The sequence below is a fragment of the Nerophis ophidion genome, linkage group LG09 (assembly GCF_033978795.1).
Source record: "Nerophis ophidion isolate RoL-2023_Sa linkage group LG09, RoL_Noph_v1.0, whole genome shotgun sequence".
NCBI lineage: Eukaryota > Metazoa > Chordata > Actinopteri > Syngnathiformes > Syngnathidae > Nerophis > Nerophis ophidion.
This window is the reverse complement of record NC_084619.1, coordinates 1,116,147-1,134,218: the sequence shown is the minus strand read 5'-3', so window position 1 is coordinate 1,134,218 and position 18,072 is coordinate 1,116,147. Positions and strand designations below refer to the sequence as shown.

At 43.8% G+C, this 18,072-nt stretch overlaps 1 protein-coding gene across 1 annotated transcript in view; it reads right to left on the bottom strand.

The window, feature by feature from the left end:
* LOC133558879 (ryanodine receptor 2-like) overlaps positions 1–18,072 on the bottom strand; it is a 261,295-nt gene that overhangs the window by 147,929 nt on the left and 95,294 nt on the right. The window contains exon 52 of the mRNA XM_061910016.1: positions 16,669–16,800. Within this exon, the coding sequence (XP_061766000.1) occupies positions 16,669–16,800 (132 nt within the window). The remainder of the gene's footprint in view (positions 1–16,668; positions 16,801–18,072) is intronic.

Below are 18,072 nucleotides of genomic sequence, written 5' to 3'. Positions count from 1 at the left end.
GTGTGTGTGTGTGTGAGACAATCATTGCTACTTGAACTTAAAAGTCCCACAACAGTACATCAAGTAAGAACCAAGGGATTGGAGTGTTGTTGTTGTGAAAGATGGGGAAAGAGACAGTGGTGATATTACGTGCACACACCTGTCCAGACTGTGAGATTCTCCGCGTGCAGGTGTGAATGTCCAACACATCGCCTTCTTTGCTGCGCTCCATTGTCCACCCCAAGGCCAGCATGCTCTTTATTGTCTCCTTAATGGCCCAGCGGTATGCTTCCTTGTCCTGGAGGAAAGACAGACAACTCTGCTGCCAAGCCAACATTTGTCAGATGGTGATATATATATATATATATAAAGACATAGAGCAAAGTGACATGTGGTGTAACAGTGGTGATGTGACATGTGGTGTAACAGTGGTGATGTGACACGTGGTGTAACAGTGGTGATGTGACATGTGGTGTAACAGTGGTGATGTGACATGTGGTGTAACAGTGGTGATGTGACACGTGGTGTAACAGTGGTGATGTGACATGTGGTGTAACAGTTGTGATGTGACATGTGGTGTAACAGTGGTGATGTGACATGTGGTGTAACAGTGGTGATGTGACATGTGGTGTAACAGTGGTGATGTGACATGTGGTGTAACAGTGGTGATGCGGCATGTGGTGTAACAGTGGTGATGTGACATGTGGTGTAACAGTGGTGATGTATATGTGGTGTAACAGTGGTGATGTATATGTGGTGTAACAGTGGTGATGTATATGTGGTGTAACAGTGGTGATGTATATGTGGTGTAACAGTGGTGATGTGACACGTGGTGTAACAGTGGTGATGTGACACGTGGTGTAACAGTGGTGATGTGACATGTGGTGTAACAGTGGTGATGTGACATGTGGTGTAACAGTGGTGATGTGACATGTGGTGTAACAGTGGTGATGTGACACGTGGTGTAACAGTGGTGATGTGACATGTGGTGTAACAGTGGTGATGTGACATGTGGTGTAACAGTGGTGATGTGACATGTGGTGTAACAGTGGTGATGCGGCATGTGGTGTAACAGTGGTGATGTGACATGTGGTGTAACAGTGGTGATGTATATGTGGTGTAACAGTGGTGATGTATATGTGGTGTAACAGTGGTGATGTATATGTGGTGTAACAGTGGTGATGTATATGTGGTGTAACAGTGGTGATGTGACACGTGGTGTAACAGTGGTGATGTGACATGTGGTGTAACAGTGGTGATGTGACATGTGGTGTAACAGTGGTGATGTGACATGTGGTGTAACAGTGGTGATGTGACACGTGGTGTAACAGTGGTGATGTGACACGTGGTGTAACAGTGGTGATGTGACATGTGGTGTAACAGTGGTGATGTGACATGTGGTGTAACAGTGGTGATGTGACATGTGGTGTAACAGTGGTGATGTGACATGTGGTGTAACAGTGGTGATGTGACATGTGGTGTAACAGTGGTGATGTGACATGTGGTGTAACAGTGGTGATGTGACATGTGGTGTAACAGTGGTGATGTGACACGTGGTGTAACAGTGGTGATGTGACACGTGGTGTAACAGTGGTGATGTGACATGTGGTGTAACAGTGGTGATGTGACATGTGGTGTAACAGTGGTGATGTGACATGTGGTGTAACAGTGGTGATGTGACATGTGGTGTAACAGTGGTGATGTGACACGTGGTGTAACAGTGGTGATGTGACACGTGGTCTAACAGTGGTGATGTGACACGTGGTGTAACAGTGGTGATGTGACACGTGGTGTAACAGTGGTGATGTGACACGTGGTGTAACAGTGGTGATGTGACATGTGGTGTAACAGTGGTGATGTGACATGTGGTGTAACAGTGGTGATGTGACATGTGGTGTAACAGTGGTGATGTGACATGTGGTGTAACAGTGGTGATGTGACATGTGGTGTAACAGTGGTGATGTGACATGTGGTGTAACAGTGGTGATGTGACACGTGGTGTAACAGTGGTGATGTGACACGTGGTGTAACAGTGGTGATGTGACACGTGGTGTAACAGTGGTGATGTGACATGTGGTGTAACAGTGGTGATGTGACATGTGGTGTAACAGTGGTGATGTGACATGTGGTGTAACAGTGGTGATGTGACATGTGGTGTAACAGTGGTGATGTGACACGTGGTGTAACAGTGGTGATGTGACATGTGGTGTAACAGTTGTGATGTGACACGTGGTGTAACAGTGGTGATGTGACATGTGGTGTAACAGTGGTGATGTATATGTGGTGTAACAGTGGTGATGTGACATGTGGTGTAACAGTGGTGATGTATATGTGGTGTAACAGTGGTGATGTGACATGTGATGTAACAGTGGTGATGTGACATCTGGTGTAACAGTGGTGATGTATATGTGGTGTAACAGTGGTGATGTATATGTGGTGTAACAGTGGTGATGTGACATGTGGTGTAACATTGGTGATGTGACATGTGGTGTAACAGTGGTGATGTGACATGTGGTGTAACAGTGGTGATGTGACATGTGGTGTAACAGTGGTGATGTGACATGTGGTGATGTGACATGTGGTGTAACAGTGGTGATGTGAAACGTGGTGTAACAGTGGTGATGTGACATGTGGTGTAACAGTGGTGATGTATATGTGGTGTAACAGTGGTGATGTGACATGTGGTGTAACAGTGGTGATGTGACACGTGGTGTAACAGTGGTGATGTGACACGTGGTGTAACAGTGGTGATGTGACATGTGGTGTAACAGTGGTGATGTGACATGTGGTGTAACAGTGGTGATGTGACATGTGGTGTAACAGTGGTGATGTGACATGTGGTGTAACAGTGGTGATGTGACATGTGGTGTAACAGTGGTGATGTGACACGTGGTCTAACAGTGGTGATGTGACACGTGGTGTAACAGTGGTGATGTATATGTGGTGTAACAGTGGTGATGTGACATGTGGTGTAACATTGGTGATGTGACATGTGGTGTAACAGTGGTGATGTGACATGTGGTGTAACAGTGGTGATGTGACATGTGGTGTAACAGTGGTGATGTGACATGTGGTGATGTGACATGTGGTGTAACAGTGGTGATGTGAAACGTGGTGTAACAGTGGTGATGTGACATGTGGTGTAACAGTGGTGATGTATATGTGGTGTAACAGTGGTGATGTGACACGTGGTGTAACAGTGGTGATGTGACACGTGGTGTAACAGTGGTGATGTGACACGTGGTGTAACAGTGGTGATGTGACATGTGGTGTAACAGTGGTGATGTGACATGTGGTGTAACAGTGGTGATGTGACATGTGGTGTAACAGTGGTGATGTGACATGTGGTGTAACAGTGGTGATGTGACACGTGGTGTAACAGTGGTGATGTGACACGTGGTCTAACAGTGGTGATGTGACACGTGGTGTAACAGTGGTGATGTGACATGTGGTGTAACAGTGGTGATGTGACACGTGGTGTAACAGTGGTGATGTGACACGTGGTGTAACAGTGGTGATGTGACACGTGGTGTAACAGTGGTGATGTGACATGTGGTCTAACAGTGGTGATGTGACATGTGGTGTAACAGTGGTGATGTGACATGTGGTCTAACAGTGGTGATGTGACATGTGGTGTAACAGTGGTGATGTGACACGTGGTGTAACAGTGGTGATGTGACATGTGGTGTAACAGTGGTGATGTGACATGTGGTGTAAGAGTGGTGATGTGACACGTGGTGTAACAGTGGTGATGTGACACGTGGTCTAACAGTGGTGATGTGACATGTGGTGTAACAGTGGTGATGTGACATGTGGTGTAACAGTGGTGATGTGACACGTGGTGTAACAGTGGTGATGTGACATGTGGTGTAACAGTGGTGATGTGACATGTGGTGTAACAGTGGTGATGTGACATGTGGTGTAACAGTGGTGATGTGACATGTGGTGTAACAGTGGTGATGTGACACGTGGTGTAACAGTGGTGATGTGACACGTGGTGTAACAGTGGTGATGTGACATGTGGTGTAACAGTGGTGATGTGACACGTGGTGTAACAGTGGTGATGTATACAAGGAGGCGGGTGATTCCTAAGAGCAATGATTGAAAGTGAGACCTGCCGATCTGGACTTACCTTCTCAGCAAGAGCCCTGTAGGGCTTGAGGAGGGGGTGGACCTTGGTCCTGTCACACAGCTGCTCCCCGTGGACCCAGCCATTGGAGAACTGACAAGACAAGAGCATGCATGAATGGTCTCCTCACACTGGCTGACATTTCTGGAGCCTCCACCTTCTCAAGCGACCACTTCTCATGAGTATGCTCAGCATATTTGTTGACCAGCAGCTCCAGTCTCTCCGGCAGCGACACGCTGCAGAAATAAAATGGCCTGCATCACAGACGGCCAATAACATATGGAACTGAGTCCTAATCCACAAGTCCTAAAGAGACCTGGTCAGCATCCTACTCACTCAGAGGTCTCCACAGGCTGCGGGTTCTTGTCCCTCGGAGACGCACAGTCCGGGTCCAGGTGTTGGGGAGGGAGAGCCTTGGCCAGCGCCGCCAGGCAGTGGACGCCCACTTTGGCCACTTCAGGCTCGTATTGCTGTGGTAGAAAACATTTATGCTCACATGCACCTTCATTCCTAAGGAAGGATAAACATCCACTTACAAACAGCAACTTGTCTATCACTCATTTAAACGCAATTAATCACATTTTGTCCAACTGGCGATTCATCGCAGATGAAGATTGAATGAGTCTACCTCCGACAGATCATGTTCAACTTTGTAACACTATTAGCACGGGACTGAGCTATGTTTGCTTTATGCAAATGTTTTTTTTGTGAAACCTTTCGCTTTTTGTAAGGAGCTGCAGAGAAAATGGACGAAATGGAGAAGTGCTGCAGTGTCACCACTCAAACAAGCAACTTCTGATCACTAACCCACCAATTCTATTCAAATCCTGGTGTGCCAAGCTAAGGTGTTAAGTTGCTTTTCAACACCTGCTAATTCTGTCTTTCTTTCTGAAACACAATTTCCCATTTAAAACAAAGAAGACTTTTTTCACAATGTAGATGTTCCCTCATCATCGCAAATAGGAAAACAACACCAACATTCCTTTGTGCCGTTGCTGTTATTATTATTGTAAAATACATTTTCACCTCGTGTAAATCTCCCCCAACTTGTCCCATTTCTTTGTGCTGTTTGTACTTCAAAGCTGTTTGCTCTAACTATTAATAGTTTTATGTTATTTACATTTTAGTATTCATAACCAGCCCAGCCCTCAAAATCTCCCCAAACTTTCTCCATTCCTTTGTGCTACTAAACCTTTTGTCTGACTATTGTAGTGTTTATGAAGGTGTTAGTAGTCATAACCCCACCCACGACATACAAACCACACGTCAGACAAAACACATTGCAGCACAAACAATTGGGACTAGGTGAGGGGGGCTGCTGAAGAATAATAACACCTGACTTACATAATAAATGTTCCAGACACAGACATGTTTGCACACAAACAATTGGGACTAGGTGAGGGGGGCTGCTGAAGAATAATAACACCTTACTTACATAATAAATGTTACAGACACAGACATGTTTGCACACAAACAATTGGGACTAGGTGAGGGGGGCTGCTGAAGAATAATAACACCTGACTTACATAATAAATGTTCCAGACAAAGACATGTTTGCACACAAACAATTGGGACTAGGTGAGGGGGGCTGCTGAAGAATAATAACACCTTACTTACATAATAAATGTTACAGACAAAGACATGTTTGCACACAAACAATTGGGACTAGGTGAGGGGGGCTGCTGAAGAATAATAACACCTGACTTACATAATAAATGTTACAGACAAAGACATGTTTGCACACAAACAATTGGGACTAGGTGAGGGGGGCTGCTGAAGAATAATAACACCTGACTTACATAATAAATGTTACAGACAAAGACATGTTTGCACACAAACAATTGGGACTAGGTGAGGGGGGCTGCTGAAGAATAATAACACCTTACTTACATAATAAATGTTACAGACACAGACATGTTTGCACACAAACAATTGGGACTAGGTGAGGGGGGCTGCTGAAGAATAATAACACCTTACTTACATAATAAATGTTACAGACAAAGACATGTTTGCACACAAACAATTGGGACTAGGTGAGGGGGGCTGCTGAAGAATAATAACACCTTACTTACATAATAAATGTTACAGACAAAGACATGTTTGCACACAAACAATTGGGACTAGGTGAGGGGGGCTGCTGAAGAATAATAACACCTGACTTACATAATAAATGTTCCAGACAAAGACATGTTTGCACACAAACAATTGGGACTAGGTGAGGGGGGCTGCTGAAGAATAATAACACCTTACTTACATAATAAATGTTCCAGACAAAGACATGTTTGCACACAAACAATTGGGACTAGGTGAGGGGGGCTGCTGAAGAATAATAACACCTGACTTACATAATAAATGTTACAGACAAAGACATGTTTGCACACAAACAATTGGGACTAGGTGAGGGGGGCTGCTGAAGAATAATAACACCTTACTTACATAATAAATGTTACAGACAAAGACATGTTTGCACACAAACAATTGGGACTAGGTGAGGGGGGCTGCTGAAGAATAATAACACCTTACTTACATAATAAATGTTACAGACAAAGACATGTTTGCACACAAACAATTGGGACTAGGTGAGGGGGGCTGCTGAAGAATAATAACACCTGACTTACATAATAAATGTTCCAGACAAAGACATGTTTGCACACAAACAATTGGGACTAGGTGAGGGGGGCTGCTGAAGAATAATAACACCTTACTTACATAATAAATGTTCCAGACAAAGACATGTTTGCACACAAACAATTGGGACTAGGTGAGGGGGGCTGCTGAAGAATAATAACACCTTACTTACATAATAAATGTTACAGACAAAGACATGTTTGCACACAAACAATTGGGACTAGGTGAGGGGGGCTGCTGAAGAATAATAACACCTTACTTACATAATAAATGTTACAGACAAAGACATGTTTGCACACAAACAATTGGGACTAGGTGAGGGGGGCTGCTGAAGAATAATAACACCTTACTTACATAATAAATGTTACAGACAAAGACATGTTTGCACACAAACAATTGGGACTAGGTGAGGGGGGCTGCTGAAGAATAATAACACCTGACTTACATAATAAATGTTACAGACAAAGACATGTTTGCACACAAACAATTGGGACTAGGTGAGGGGGGCTGCTGAAGAATAATAACACCTTACTTACATAATAAATGTTACAGACAAAGACATGTTTGCACACAAACAATTGGGACTAGGTGAGGGGGGCTGCTGAAGAATAATAACACCTGACTTACATAATAAATGTTCCAGACAAAGACATGTTTGCACACAAACAATTGGGACTAGGTGAGGGGGGCTGCTGAAGAATAATAACACCTGACTTACATAATAAATGTTACAGACAAAGACATGTTTGCACACAAACAATTGGGACTAGGTGAGGGGGGCTGCTGAAGAATAATAACACCTGACTTACATAATAAATGTTCCAGACAAAGACATGTTTGCACACAAACAATTGGGACTAGGTGAGGGGGGCTGCTGAAGAATAATAACACCTTACTTACATAATAAATGTTCCAGACAAAGACATGTTTGCACACAAACAATTGGGACTAGGTGAGGGGGGCTGCTGAAGAATAATAACACCTGACTTACATAATAAATGTTACAGACAAAGACATGTTTGCACACAAACAATTGGGACTAGGTGAGGGGGGCTGCTGAAGAATAATAACACCTTACTTACATAATAAATGTTACAGACAAAGACATGTTTGCACACAAACAATTGGGACTAGGTGAGGGGGGCTGCTGAAGAATAATAACACCTTACTTACATAATAAATGTTACAGACACAGACATGTTTGCACACAAACAATTGGGACTAGGTGAGGGGGGCTGCTGAAGAATAATAACACCTGACTTACATAATAAATGTTCCAGACAAAGACATGTTTGCACACAAACAATTGGGACTAGGTGAGGGGGGCTGCTGAAGAATAATAACACCTTACTTACATAATAAATGTTCCAGACAAAGACATGTTTGCACACAAACAATTGGGACTAGGTGAGGGGGGCTGCTGAAGAATAATAACACCTGACTTACATAATAAATGTTACAGACAAAGACATGTTTGCACACAAACAATTGGGACTAGGTGAGGGGGGCTGCTGAAGAATAATAACACCTGACTTACATAATAAATGTTACAGACAAAGACATGTTTGCACACAAACAATTGGGACTAGGTGAGGGGGGCTGCTGAAGAATAATAACACCTGACTTACATAATAAATGTTCCAGACAAAGACATGTTTGCACACAAACAATTGGGACTAGGTGAGGGGGGCTGCTGAAGAATAATAACACCTTACTTACATAATAAATGTTACAGACAAAGACATGTTTGCACACAAACAATTGGGACTAGGTGAGGGGGGCTGCTGAAGAATAATAACACCTGACTTACATAATAAATGTTACAGACAAAGACATGTTTGCACACAAACAATTGGGACTAGGTGAGGGGGGCTGCTGAAGAATAATAACACCTTACTTACATAATAAATGTTACAGACACAGACATGTTTGCACACAAACAATTGGGACTAGGTGAGGGGGGCTGCTGAAGAATAATAACACCTGACTTACATAATAAATGTTACAGACAAAGACATGTTTGCACACAAACAATTGGGACAAGTCTGAGGAGGTTTAGACGCGGTGGAAGTTGGGGGATAATTATGAATAACAAAACTAATATTCTAGAGAAAGAAAATAACTAATTGCATCACAAACAAGTTTGGGAACATTTTGACAAAGTAGGGAGGAGCTGGTTATGAATAAGAAAACATGAATAACAGAACAAATATAATACTTACACAAAGTATTTTAGCAGCACAAACTAATGGCACAAATTTAGGGAGATTTTGAGACGGTAAGGGGCGAGGGGGGGGGGGGGGAGTGGGGGCTGTTTGCAGCACAAAGAACTGGGACAAGGTGCTGGATGACACCACTAGTCAGAAAACATATTTTATAATAACTGGAACACAAGAAAGGAAAATGCTTACGGCAACAATGTAACACAGGAATGGCAGGCCTTCTGTCTTATATACTAATATTACAGACTTATATACTACTATAACAGTGTTATATACTACTATTACAGTGTTATATACTAATATTACAGTGTTATATACTAATATTACAGTCTTATATACTAATATTACAGTGTTATATACTACTATTACAGTCTTATATACTAATATTACAGTCTTATATACTAATATTACAGTGTTATATACTACTATTACAGTCTTATATACTAATATTACAGTCTTATATACTAATATTACAGTCTTATATACTACTATTACAGTGTTATATACTAATATTACAGTCTTATATACTACTATTACAGTCTTATATACTAATATTACAGTCTTATATACTAATATTACAGTCTTATATACTACTATTACAGTCTTATATACTAATATTACAGTCTTATATACTATTATTACAGTCTTATATACTAATATTACAGTCTTATATACTATTATTACAGTCTTATATACTATTATTACAGTCTTATATACTAATATTACAGTCTTATATACTAATATTACAGTCTTATATACTAATATTACAGTGTTATATACTAATATTACAGTCTTATATACTAATATTACAGTGTTATATACTAATATTACAGTCTTATATACTACTATTGCAGTCTTATATACTAATATTGCAGTGTTATATACTAATATTACAGTGTTATATACTAATATTACAGTCTTATATACTAATATTACAGTCTTATATACTAATATTACAGTGTTATATACTAATATTACAGTGTTATATACTAATATTACAGTGTTATATACTAATATTGCAGTCTTATATACTAATATTGCAGTGTTATATACTAATATTACAGTGTTATATACTAATATTACAGTGTTATATACTAATATTACAGTCTTATATACTAATATTACAGTGTTATATACTAATATTACAGTGTTATATACTAATATTACAGTGTTATATACTAATATTACAGTCTTATATACTAATATTACAGTCTTATATACTAATATTACAGTGTTATATACTAATATTGCAGTGTTATATACTAATATTACAGTGTTATATACTAATATTACAGTCTTATATACTAATATTACAGTCTTATATACTAATATTGCAGTGTTATATACTAATATTACAGTGTTATATACTACTATTACAGTGTTATATACTAATATTACAGTCTTATATACTAATATTACAGTGTTATATACTAATATTGCAGTGTTATATACTAATATTACAGTCTTATATACTAATATTACAGTCTTATATACTAATATTACAGTGTTATATATTAATATTACAGTCTTATATACTAATATTACAGTGTTATATACTAATATTGCAGTGTTATATACTAATATTACAGTCTTATATACTAATATTACAGTCTTATATACTAATATTGCAGTGTTATATACTAATATTACAGTGTTATATACTAATATTGCAGTGTTATATACTAATATTACAGTCTTATATACTAATATTACAGTCTTATATACTAATATTGCAGTGTTATATACTAATATTACAGTGTTATATACTACTATTACAGTCTTATATACTAATATTACAGTGTTATATACTAATATTACAGTCTTATATACTAATATTACAGTCTTATATACAAATATTACAGTCTAACTGTAATATTTGTAATCATGAGGAGGGGCCAACTTCACACATGTTTATTGATTTCAACACGCTAACTGCAAACCTTTCAAATGAATATTTCTATAAACTTCAGAGCACCTCCATCCATTCATTTTCTACCGCTTATTCACTTTGGGGTCGCGGGGGGTGCTGGTGCCTATCTCATCTGCATTCGGGTGGAAGGCGTCGTACACCATGGACAAGTCACCACCTCATAGCAGGGCCAACACACACAGACAACATTCACACACTAGGGACCATTTAGTGTTGCCAATCAACCTATCCCCAGGTGCCTTTCTTTGGAGGTGGGAGGGGCCTATCCCCAGGTGCATGTCTTTGGAGGTGGGAGGGGCCTATCCCCAGGTGCATGTCTTTGGAGGTGGGAGGGGCCTATCCCCAGGTGCATGTCTTTGGAGGTGGGAGGGGCCTATCCCCAGGTGCATGTCTTTGGAGGTGGGAGGGGCCTATCCCCAGGTGCATGTCTTTGGAGGTGGGAGGGGCCTATCCCCAGGTGCATGTCTTTGGAGGTGGGAGGGGCCTATCCCCAGGTGCAAGTTTATGGAGGTGGGAGGGGCCTATCCCCAGGTGCATGTCTTTGGAGGTGGGAGGGGCCTATCCCCAGGTGCATGTCTTTGGAGGTGGGAGGGGCCTATCCCCAGGTGCAAGTTTATGGAGGTGGGAGGGGCCTATCCCCAGGTGCATGTCTTTGGAGGTGGGAGGGGCCTATCCCCAGGTGCATGTCTTTGGAGGTGGGAGGGGCCTATCCCCAGGTGCATGTCTTTGGAGGTGGGAGGGGCCTATCCCCAGGTGCATGTCTTTGGAGGTGGGAGGGGCCTATCCCCAGGTGCATGTCTTTGGAGGTGGGAGGGGCCTACCCCCAGGTACATCTCTTTGGAAGTGGGAAGGGCCTATCCCCGGTTGAATGTCTTTGGAGGTGGGAGGGGCCTACCCCCGGGTGCATGTCTTTGGAGGTGGGAGGGGCCTATCCCCGGGTGCATGTCTATGGAGGTGGGAGGGGCCTTTCCCCGGGTGCATGTCTTTGGAAGTGGGAGGGGCCTATCCCCGGGTGCATGTCTTTGGAGGTGGGAGGGGCCTATCCCCGGGTGCATGTCTTTGGAGGTGGGAGGGGCCTATCCCCGGGTGCATGTCTTTGGAGGTGGGAGGGGCCTATCCCCAGGTGCATGTCTTTGGAGGTGGGAGGGGCCTATCCCCGGGTGCATGTCTTTGGAGGTGGGAGGGGCCTATCCCCGGGTGCATGTCTTTGGAGGTGGGAGGGGCCTATCCCCGGGTGCATGTCTTTGGAGGTGGGAGGGGCCTATCCCCGGGTGCATGTCTTTGGAGGTGGGAGGGGCCTATCCCCGGGTGCAAGTTTATGGAGGTGGGAGGGGCCTATCCCCGGGTGCATGTCTTTGGAGGTGGGAGGGGCCTATCCCCGGGTGCATGTCTTTGGAGGTGGGAGGGGCCTATCCCCGGGTGCATGTCTATGGAGGTGGGAGGGGCCTATCCCCAGGTGCATATTTGGAGGTGGGAGGGGCCTATCCCCAGGTGCATGTCTTTGGAGGTGGGAGGGGCCTATCCCCGGGTGCATGTCTTTGGAGGTGGGAGGGGCCTATCCCCGGGTGCATGTCTTTGGAGGTGGGAGGGGCCTATCCCCGGGTGCATGTCTTTGGAGGTGGGAGGGGCCTATCCCCGGGTGCATGTCTTTGGAGGTGGGAGGGGCCTATCCCCGGGTGCAAGTTTATGGAGGTGGGAGGGGCCTATCCCCGGGTGCATGTCTTTGGAGGTGGGAGGGGCCTATCCCCGGGTGCATGTCTTTGGAGGTGGGAGGGGCCTATCCCCGGGTGCATGTCTATGGAGGTGGGAGGGGCCTATCCCCAGGTGCATATTTGGAGGTGGGAGGGGCCTATCCCCGGGTGCATGTCTTTGGAGGTGGGAGGGGCCTATCCCCGGGTGCATGTCTTTGGAGGTGGGAGGGGCCTATCCCCGGGTGCATGTCTATGGAGGTGGGAGGGGCCTATCCCCGGGTGCATGTCTTTGGAGGTGGGAGGGGCCTATCCCCGGGTGCATGTCTTTGGTGGTGGGAGGGGCCTATCCCCGGGTGCATGTCTTTGGAGGTGGGAGGGGCCTATCCCCGGGTGCATGTCTTTGGAGGTGGGAGGGGCCTATCCCCGGGTGCATGTCTTTGGAGGTGGGAGGGGCCTATCCCCGGGTGCATGTCTTTGGAGGTGGGAGGGGCCTATCCCCGGGTGCATGTCTTTGGAGGTGGGAGGGGCCTATCCCCGGGTGCATGTCTTTGGAGGTGGGAGGGGCCTATCCCGGGGTGCATGTCTTTGGAGGTGGGAGGGGCTTATCCCCGGGTGCATGTCTTTGGAGGTGGGAGGGGCCTATCTCCAGGTGCATGTCTTTGGAGGTGGGAAGGGCCTATCTCCGGGTGCATGTCTTTGGAGGTGGGAGGGGCCTATCCCCGGGTGCATGTCTTTGGAGGTGGGAGGGGCCTATACCCGGGTGCATGTCTTTGGAGGTGGGAGGGGCCTATCCCCGGGTGCATGTCTTTGGAGGTGGGAGGGGCCTATCCCCGGGTGCATGTCTTTGGAGGTGGGAGGGGCCTATCTCCAGGTGCATGTCTTTGGAGGTGGGAGGGGCCTATCTCCAGGTGCATGTCTTTGGAGGTGGGAGGGGCCTACCCCCAGGTGCATGTCTTTGGAAGTGGGAGGGGCCTATCTCCAGGTGCATGTCTTTGGAGGTGGGAGGGGCCTATCCCCGGGTGCATGTCTTAGGAGGTGGGAGGGGCCTATCCCCGGGTGCATGTCTTTGGAGGTGGGAGGGGCCTATCTCCAGGTGCATGTCTTTGGAGGTGGGAGGGGCCTATCTCCAGGTGCATGTCTTTGGAGGTGGGAGGAAGCCGGAGTAGAACCCATGCATTCACGGGGAGAACATGCAAACTCCACACAGAAAGATCCCGAGCCCGGGATTGAACCCAGAACTACTCAGGACCTTCGTATTGTGAGGCAGACACACTAACCCCTCTGCCACCGTGCTGCCCCAATTTCCTTACTTACGGGTAAATAAAGTTCCCGCTGTGTTTCCACCAAAAACTACCCAGGTAGATTTAGTTCTTCAGGAACCTTCCAGACTAGGTGGGACTTTTCCAAGGGACCAGGAACCTTTCCGGGGGCGGGCTGTGCTGTGGATCACTGATTGGTTGAACTCAATTGGGGGCGTTCCTAAAACTTCTTTTTCAAAGTCTCGGTCACCATTGCAATATACTTCTTTATTTCTTATTTCTTGTGTGTTTCTATGACAACTAACTTGACAACGGAGAATAAGAAGAACAAAGGAACTTTTGACTTGTAGGAACTTTAGTGCTGGAGAAGACTGATCAGCGGAACTATCTTGCAGTCTTTTTAAACTACATGCACTTTATTCTTGTTTTGTACTTCTTACTAACTTCATTTTGTTAGGTGAAGTAGACGCACTCTTTTAAATGTATTTATAGCCAACTATTTACTGCACTGACATGTATTATTGATATATTGTTATTTACAGTTGGTATGTTGTTATTTACAGATAAACACTGGCATGTATTATTGATATATTGTTATTTACAGTTGGTATGTTGTTATTTACAGATAAACACTGGCATGTATTATTGATATATTGTTATTTACAGTTGGTATGTTGTTATTTACAGATAAACACTGGCATGTATTATTGATATATTGTTATTTACAGTTGGTATGTTGTTATTTACAGATAAACACTGGCATGTATTATTGATACATTGTTATTTACAGTTGGTATGTTGTTATTTACAGATAAACACTGGCATCTATTATTGATATATTGTTATTTACAGTTGGTATGTTGTTATTTACAGATAAACACTGGCATGTATTATTGATATATTGTTATTTACAGTTGGTATGTTGTTATTTACAGATAAACACTGGCATGTATTATTGATATATTGTTATTTACAGTTGGTATGTTGTTATTTACAGATAAACACTGGCATGTATTATTGATATATTGTTATTTACAGTTGGTATGTTGTTATTTACAGATAAACACTGGCATGTATTATTGATACATTGTTATTTACAGTTGGTATGTTGTTATTTACAGATAAACACTGGCATCTATTATTGATATATTGTTATTTACAGCTGAATTGGACCAAAGGGAATCACCTGACTTCATGAAGTCATCATTTACTGAGAGGACGACTTTCTGACTGTTGGACATTGCAGACAAAAGTCTGACTTCTTATGAACAATTTTGATCACTTTATTTTGTAAATCATATTGTTTTGTACATGATTGCTTTGTCTTTCATTGACTTACTTTTTCTTAAAAGAAGTGTGACTGTTTATGTACATGGCATCAGTGTAGTGGAATATATTAAACCACTCCTCCATATGTCATCAAGCTGATTTGTAGAAACTAGCTGGACTGTGAAATGCGGTGGAAACACAAACCACACACTTCTATAGGAACACAAAGATCCAGGAACCAGTAGTTTTAAAGGGGAACATTAAGGGTTAAAACCAATAAAAATCCGTTCCCAGTGGCTTATTTTATTTTTCAAAGTTTTTTTCAAAATTTTACCCATCAAGCAATATCCCGAAAAAAAGCTTCAAAGTGCCTGATTTTCACCATCGCTATATCCACCCGTCCATTTTCCTGTGACGTCACTGAGTGGTGCCAGTACAAACAAACATGGCGGATAGAACAGCAAGATATAGCGACATTAGCTCGGATTCAGACTCGGATTTCAGCGGCTTAAGCGATTCAACAGATTACTCATGTATTGAAACGGATGGTTGGAGTGTGGAGGCAGATAGCGAAAATGAAATTGAAGAAGAAACTGAAGCTATTCAGCCATATCACGACACACAACGGCAACGAGGACGAATTCGGCGATCACCTTCTAACCAAAGATTGCATCTTTTGACCACTGATGTACTTGAATCCGTTGATTGGTATGTGTTTGTTTGGCATTAAATGTGGGTGGAGGGAAAGGCTGGATGCAAATATAGCTACAAATGAGGCATAATGATGCAATATGTTCATACAGCTAGCCTAAATAGCATGTTAGCATCAATTAGCATGCCGTGACCATTGATATGTCTGATTAGCACACTCCACGTAAGTCAACTTGAATTCGTCCCTGATGGTGTTGTTACACCTCCGACAACACACCCACGAGGCATGATGTCTTCAAAGTACGGAAAACTGTCGAAAAAACGGAAAATAACAGTTGATTTGACTTGTGTGTTTAATGTGTTTGAGAAAATGGCAGATTGCTTCCTGTTGTGATGTCACGGGTGAAAGGTCATTGCTCCGACAGCGAACAATTGAAAGGCGTTTCAATCGCCAAAATCACCCTTTTCGAGTTCGGAAATCGGTTAAAAAAACAGATGGTCTTTTTTCTGCAACATCAAGGTATTTATTGACGCTTACATAGGTCTGCTGATAATGTTCCACTTTAAGAAACAAAAGTTCTGAACTTTTGGTAGAAAAGGGCCTTTTGACATTTAGTTATGAGGCCCTTGGTGATAAAAGTCAGGAGGCTTGTGGACTTGAGGTGACACAGGAATGTCCTCATGGAAGCCATTCTTTGATGCTCCCATCTTGTCAATGAGTCAGCTAAGATGCCACAAATACTAGCAGAAGATTTCCCTCAACAGCCTTTCTAACACTGACAATTCTTTCATTCCATCTTACAAGATCTTTCTCATTTCAAATATCGGGTACAATACGCTTAAACTTTGTGGGAAATGATTCCGGTTGGCGAGTCAAAAACCGTGTTGGATGAGATTTTATTGCCTTTACCTTTTTTGCCAGTTCCTTAAACACGACCCAGAAGAGCTTCTGAGATAAGTGCAGCTCCTCCTCAGAGGCCAGGCTCTGGTCTCCAGTCTGAGAGTAGTACTTCCACTTCTGCTGGTAGTGGCTGCTCAAGAGCTGTGCAGGGGAACAGGACTTCATGTCGCCTCACTGGCTCTTGTCCAAGTGTGTCTCTGCAGCTACCTTCAGTGCTGTCTTGTCCAAGTGTGTCTCTGCAGCTACCTTCAGTGCTGTCTTGTCCAAGTGTGTCTCTGCAGCTACCTTCAGTGCTGTCTTGTCCAAGTGTGTCTCTGCAGCTACCTTCAGTGCTGTCTTGTCCAAGTGTGTCTCTGCAGCTACTTTCAGTGCTGTCTTGTCCAAGTGTGTCTCTGCAGCTACCTTCAGTGCTGTCTTGTCCAAGTGTGTCTCTGCAGCTACCTTCAGTGCTGTCTTGTCTAAGTGTGTCTCTGCAGCTACCTTCAGTGCTGTCTTGTCCAAGTGTGTCTCTGCAGCTACCTTCAGTGCTGTCTTGTCCAAGTGTGTCTCTGCAGCTACCTTCAGTGCTGTCTTGTCCAAGTGTGTCTCTGCAGCTACCTTCAGTGCTGTCTTGTCCAAGTGTGTCTCTGCAGCTACCTTCAGTGCTGTCTTGTCCAAGTGTGTCTCTGCAGCTACTTTCAGTGCTGTCTTGTCTAAGTGTGTCTCTGCAGCTACCTTCAGTGCTGTCTTGTCCAAGTGTGTCTCTGCAGCTACCTTCAGTGCTGTCTTGTCCAAGTGTGTCTCTGCAGCTACCTTCAGTGCTGTCTTGTCTAAGTGTGTCTCTGCAGCTACCTTCAGTGCTGTCTTGTCTAAGTGTGTCTCTGCAGCTACCTTCAGTGCTGTCTTGTCCAAGTGTGTCTCTGCAGCTACCTTCAGTGCTGTCTTGTCCAAGTGTGTCTCTGCAGCTACCTTCAGTGCTGTCTTGTCCAAGTGTGTCTCTGCAGCTACCTTCAGTGCTGTCTTGTCCAAGTGTGTCTCTGCAGCTACCTTCAGTGCTGTCTTGTCCAAGTGTGTCTCTGCAGCTACCTTCAGTGCTGTCTTGTCCAAGTGTGTCTCTGCAGCTACCTTCAGTGCTGTCTTGTCCAAGTGTGTCTCTGCAGCTACCTTCAGTGCTGTCTTGTCCAAGTGTGTCTCTGCAGCTACCTTCAGTGCTGTCTTGTCCAAGTGTGTCTCTGCAGCTACCTTCAGTGCTGTCTTGTCCAAGTGTGTCTCTGCAGCTACCTTCAGTGCTGTCTTGTCTAAGTGTGTCTCTGCAGCTACCTTCAGTGCTGTCTTGTCCAAGTGTGTCTCTGCAGCTACCTTCAGTGCTGTCTTGTCCAAGTGTGTCTCTGCAGCTACCTTCAGTGCTGTCTTGTCCAAGTGTGTCTCTGCAGC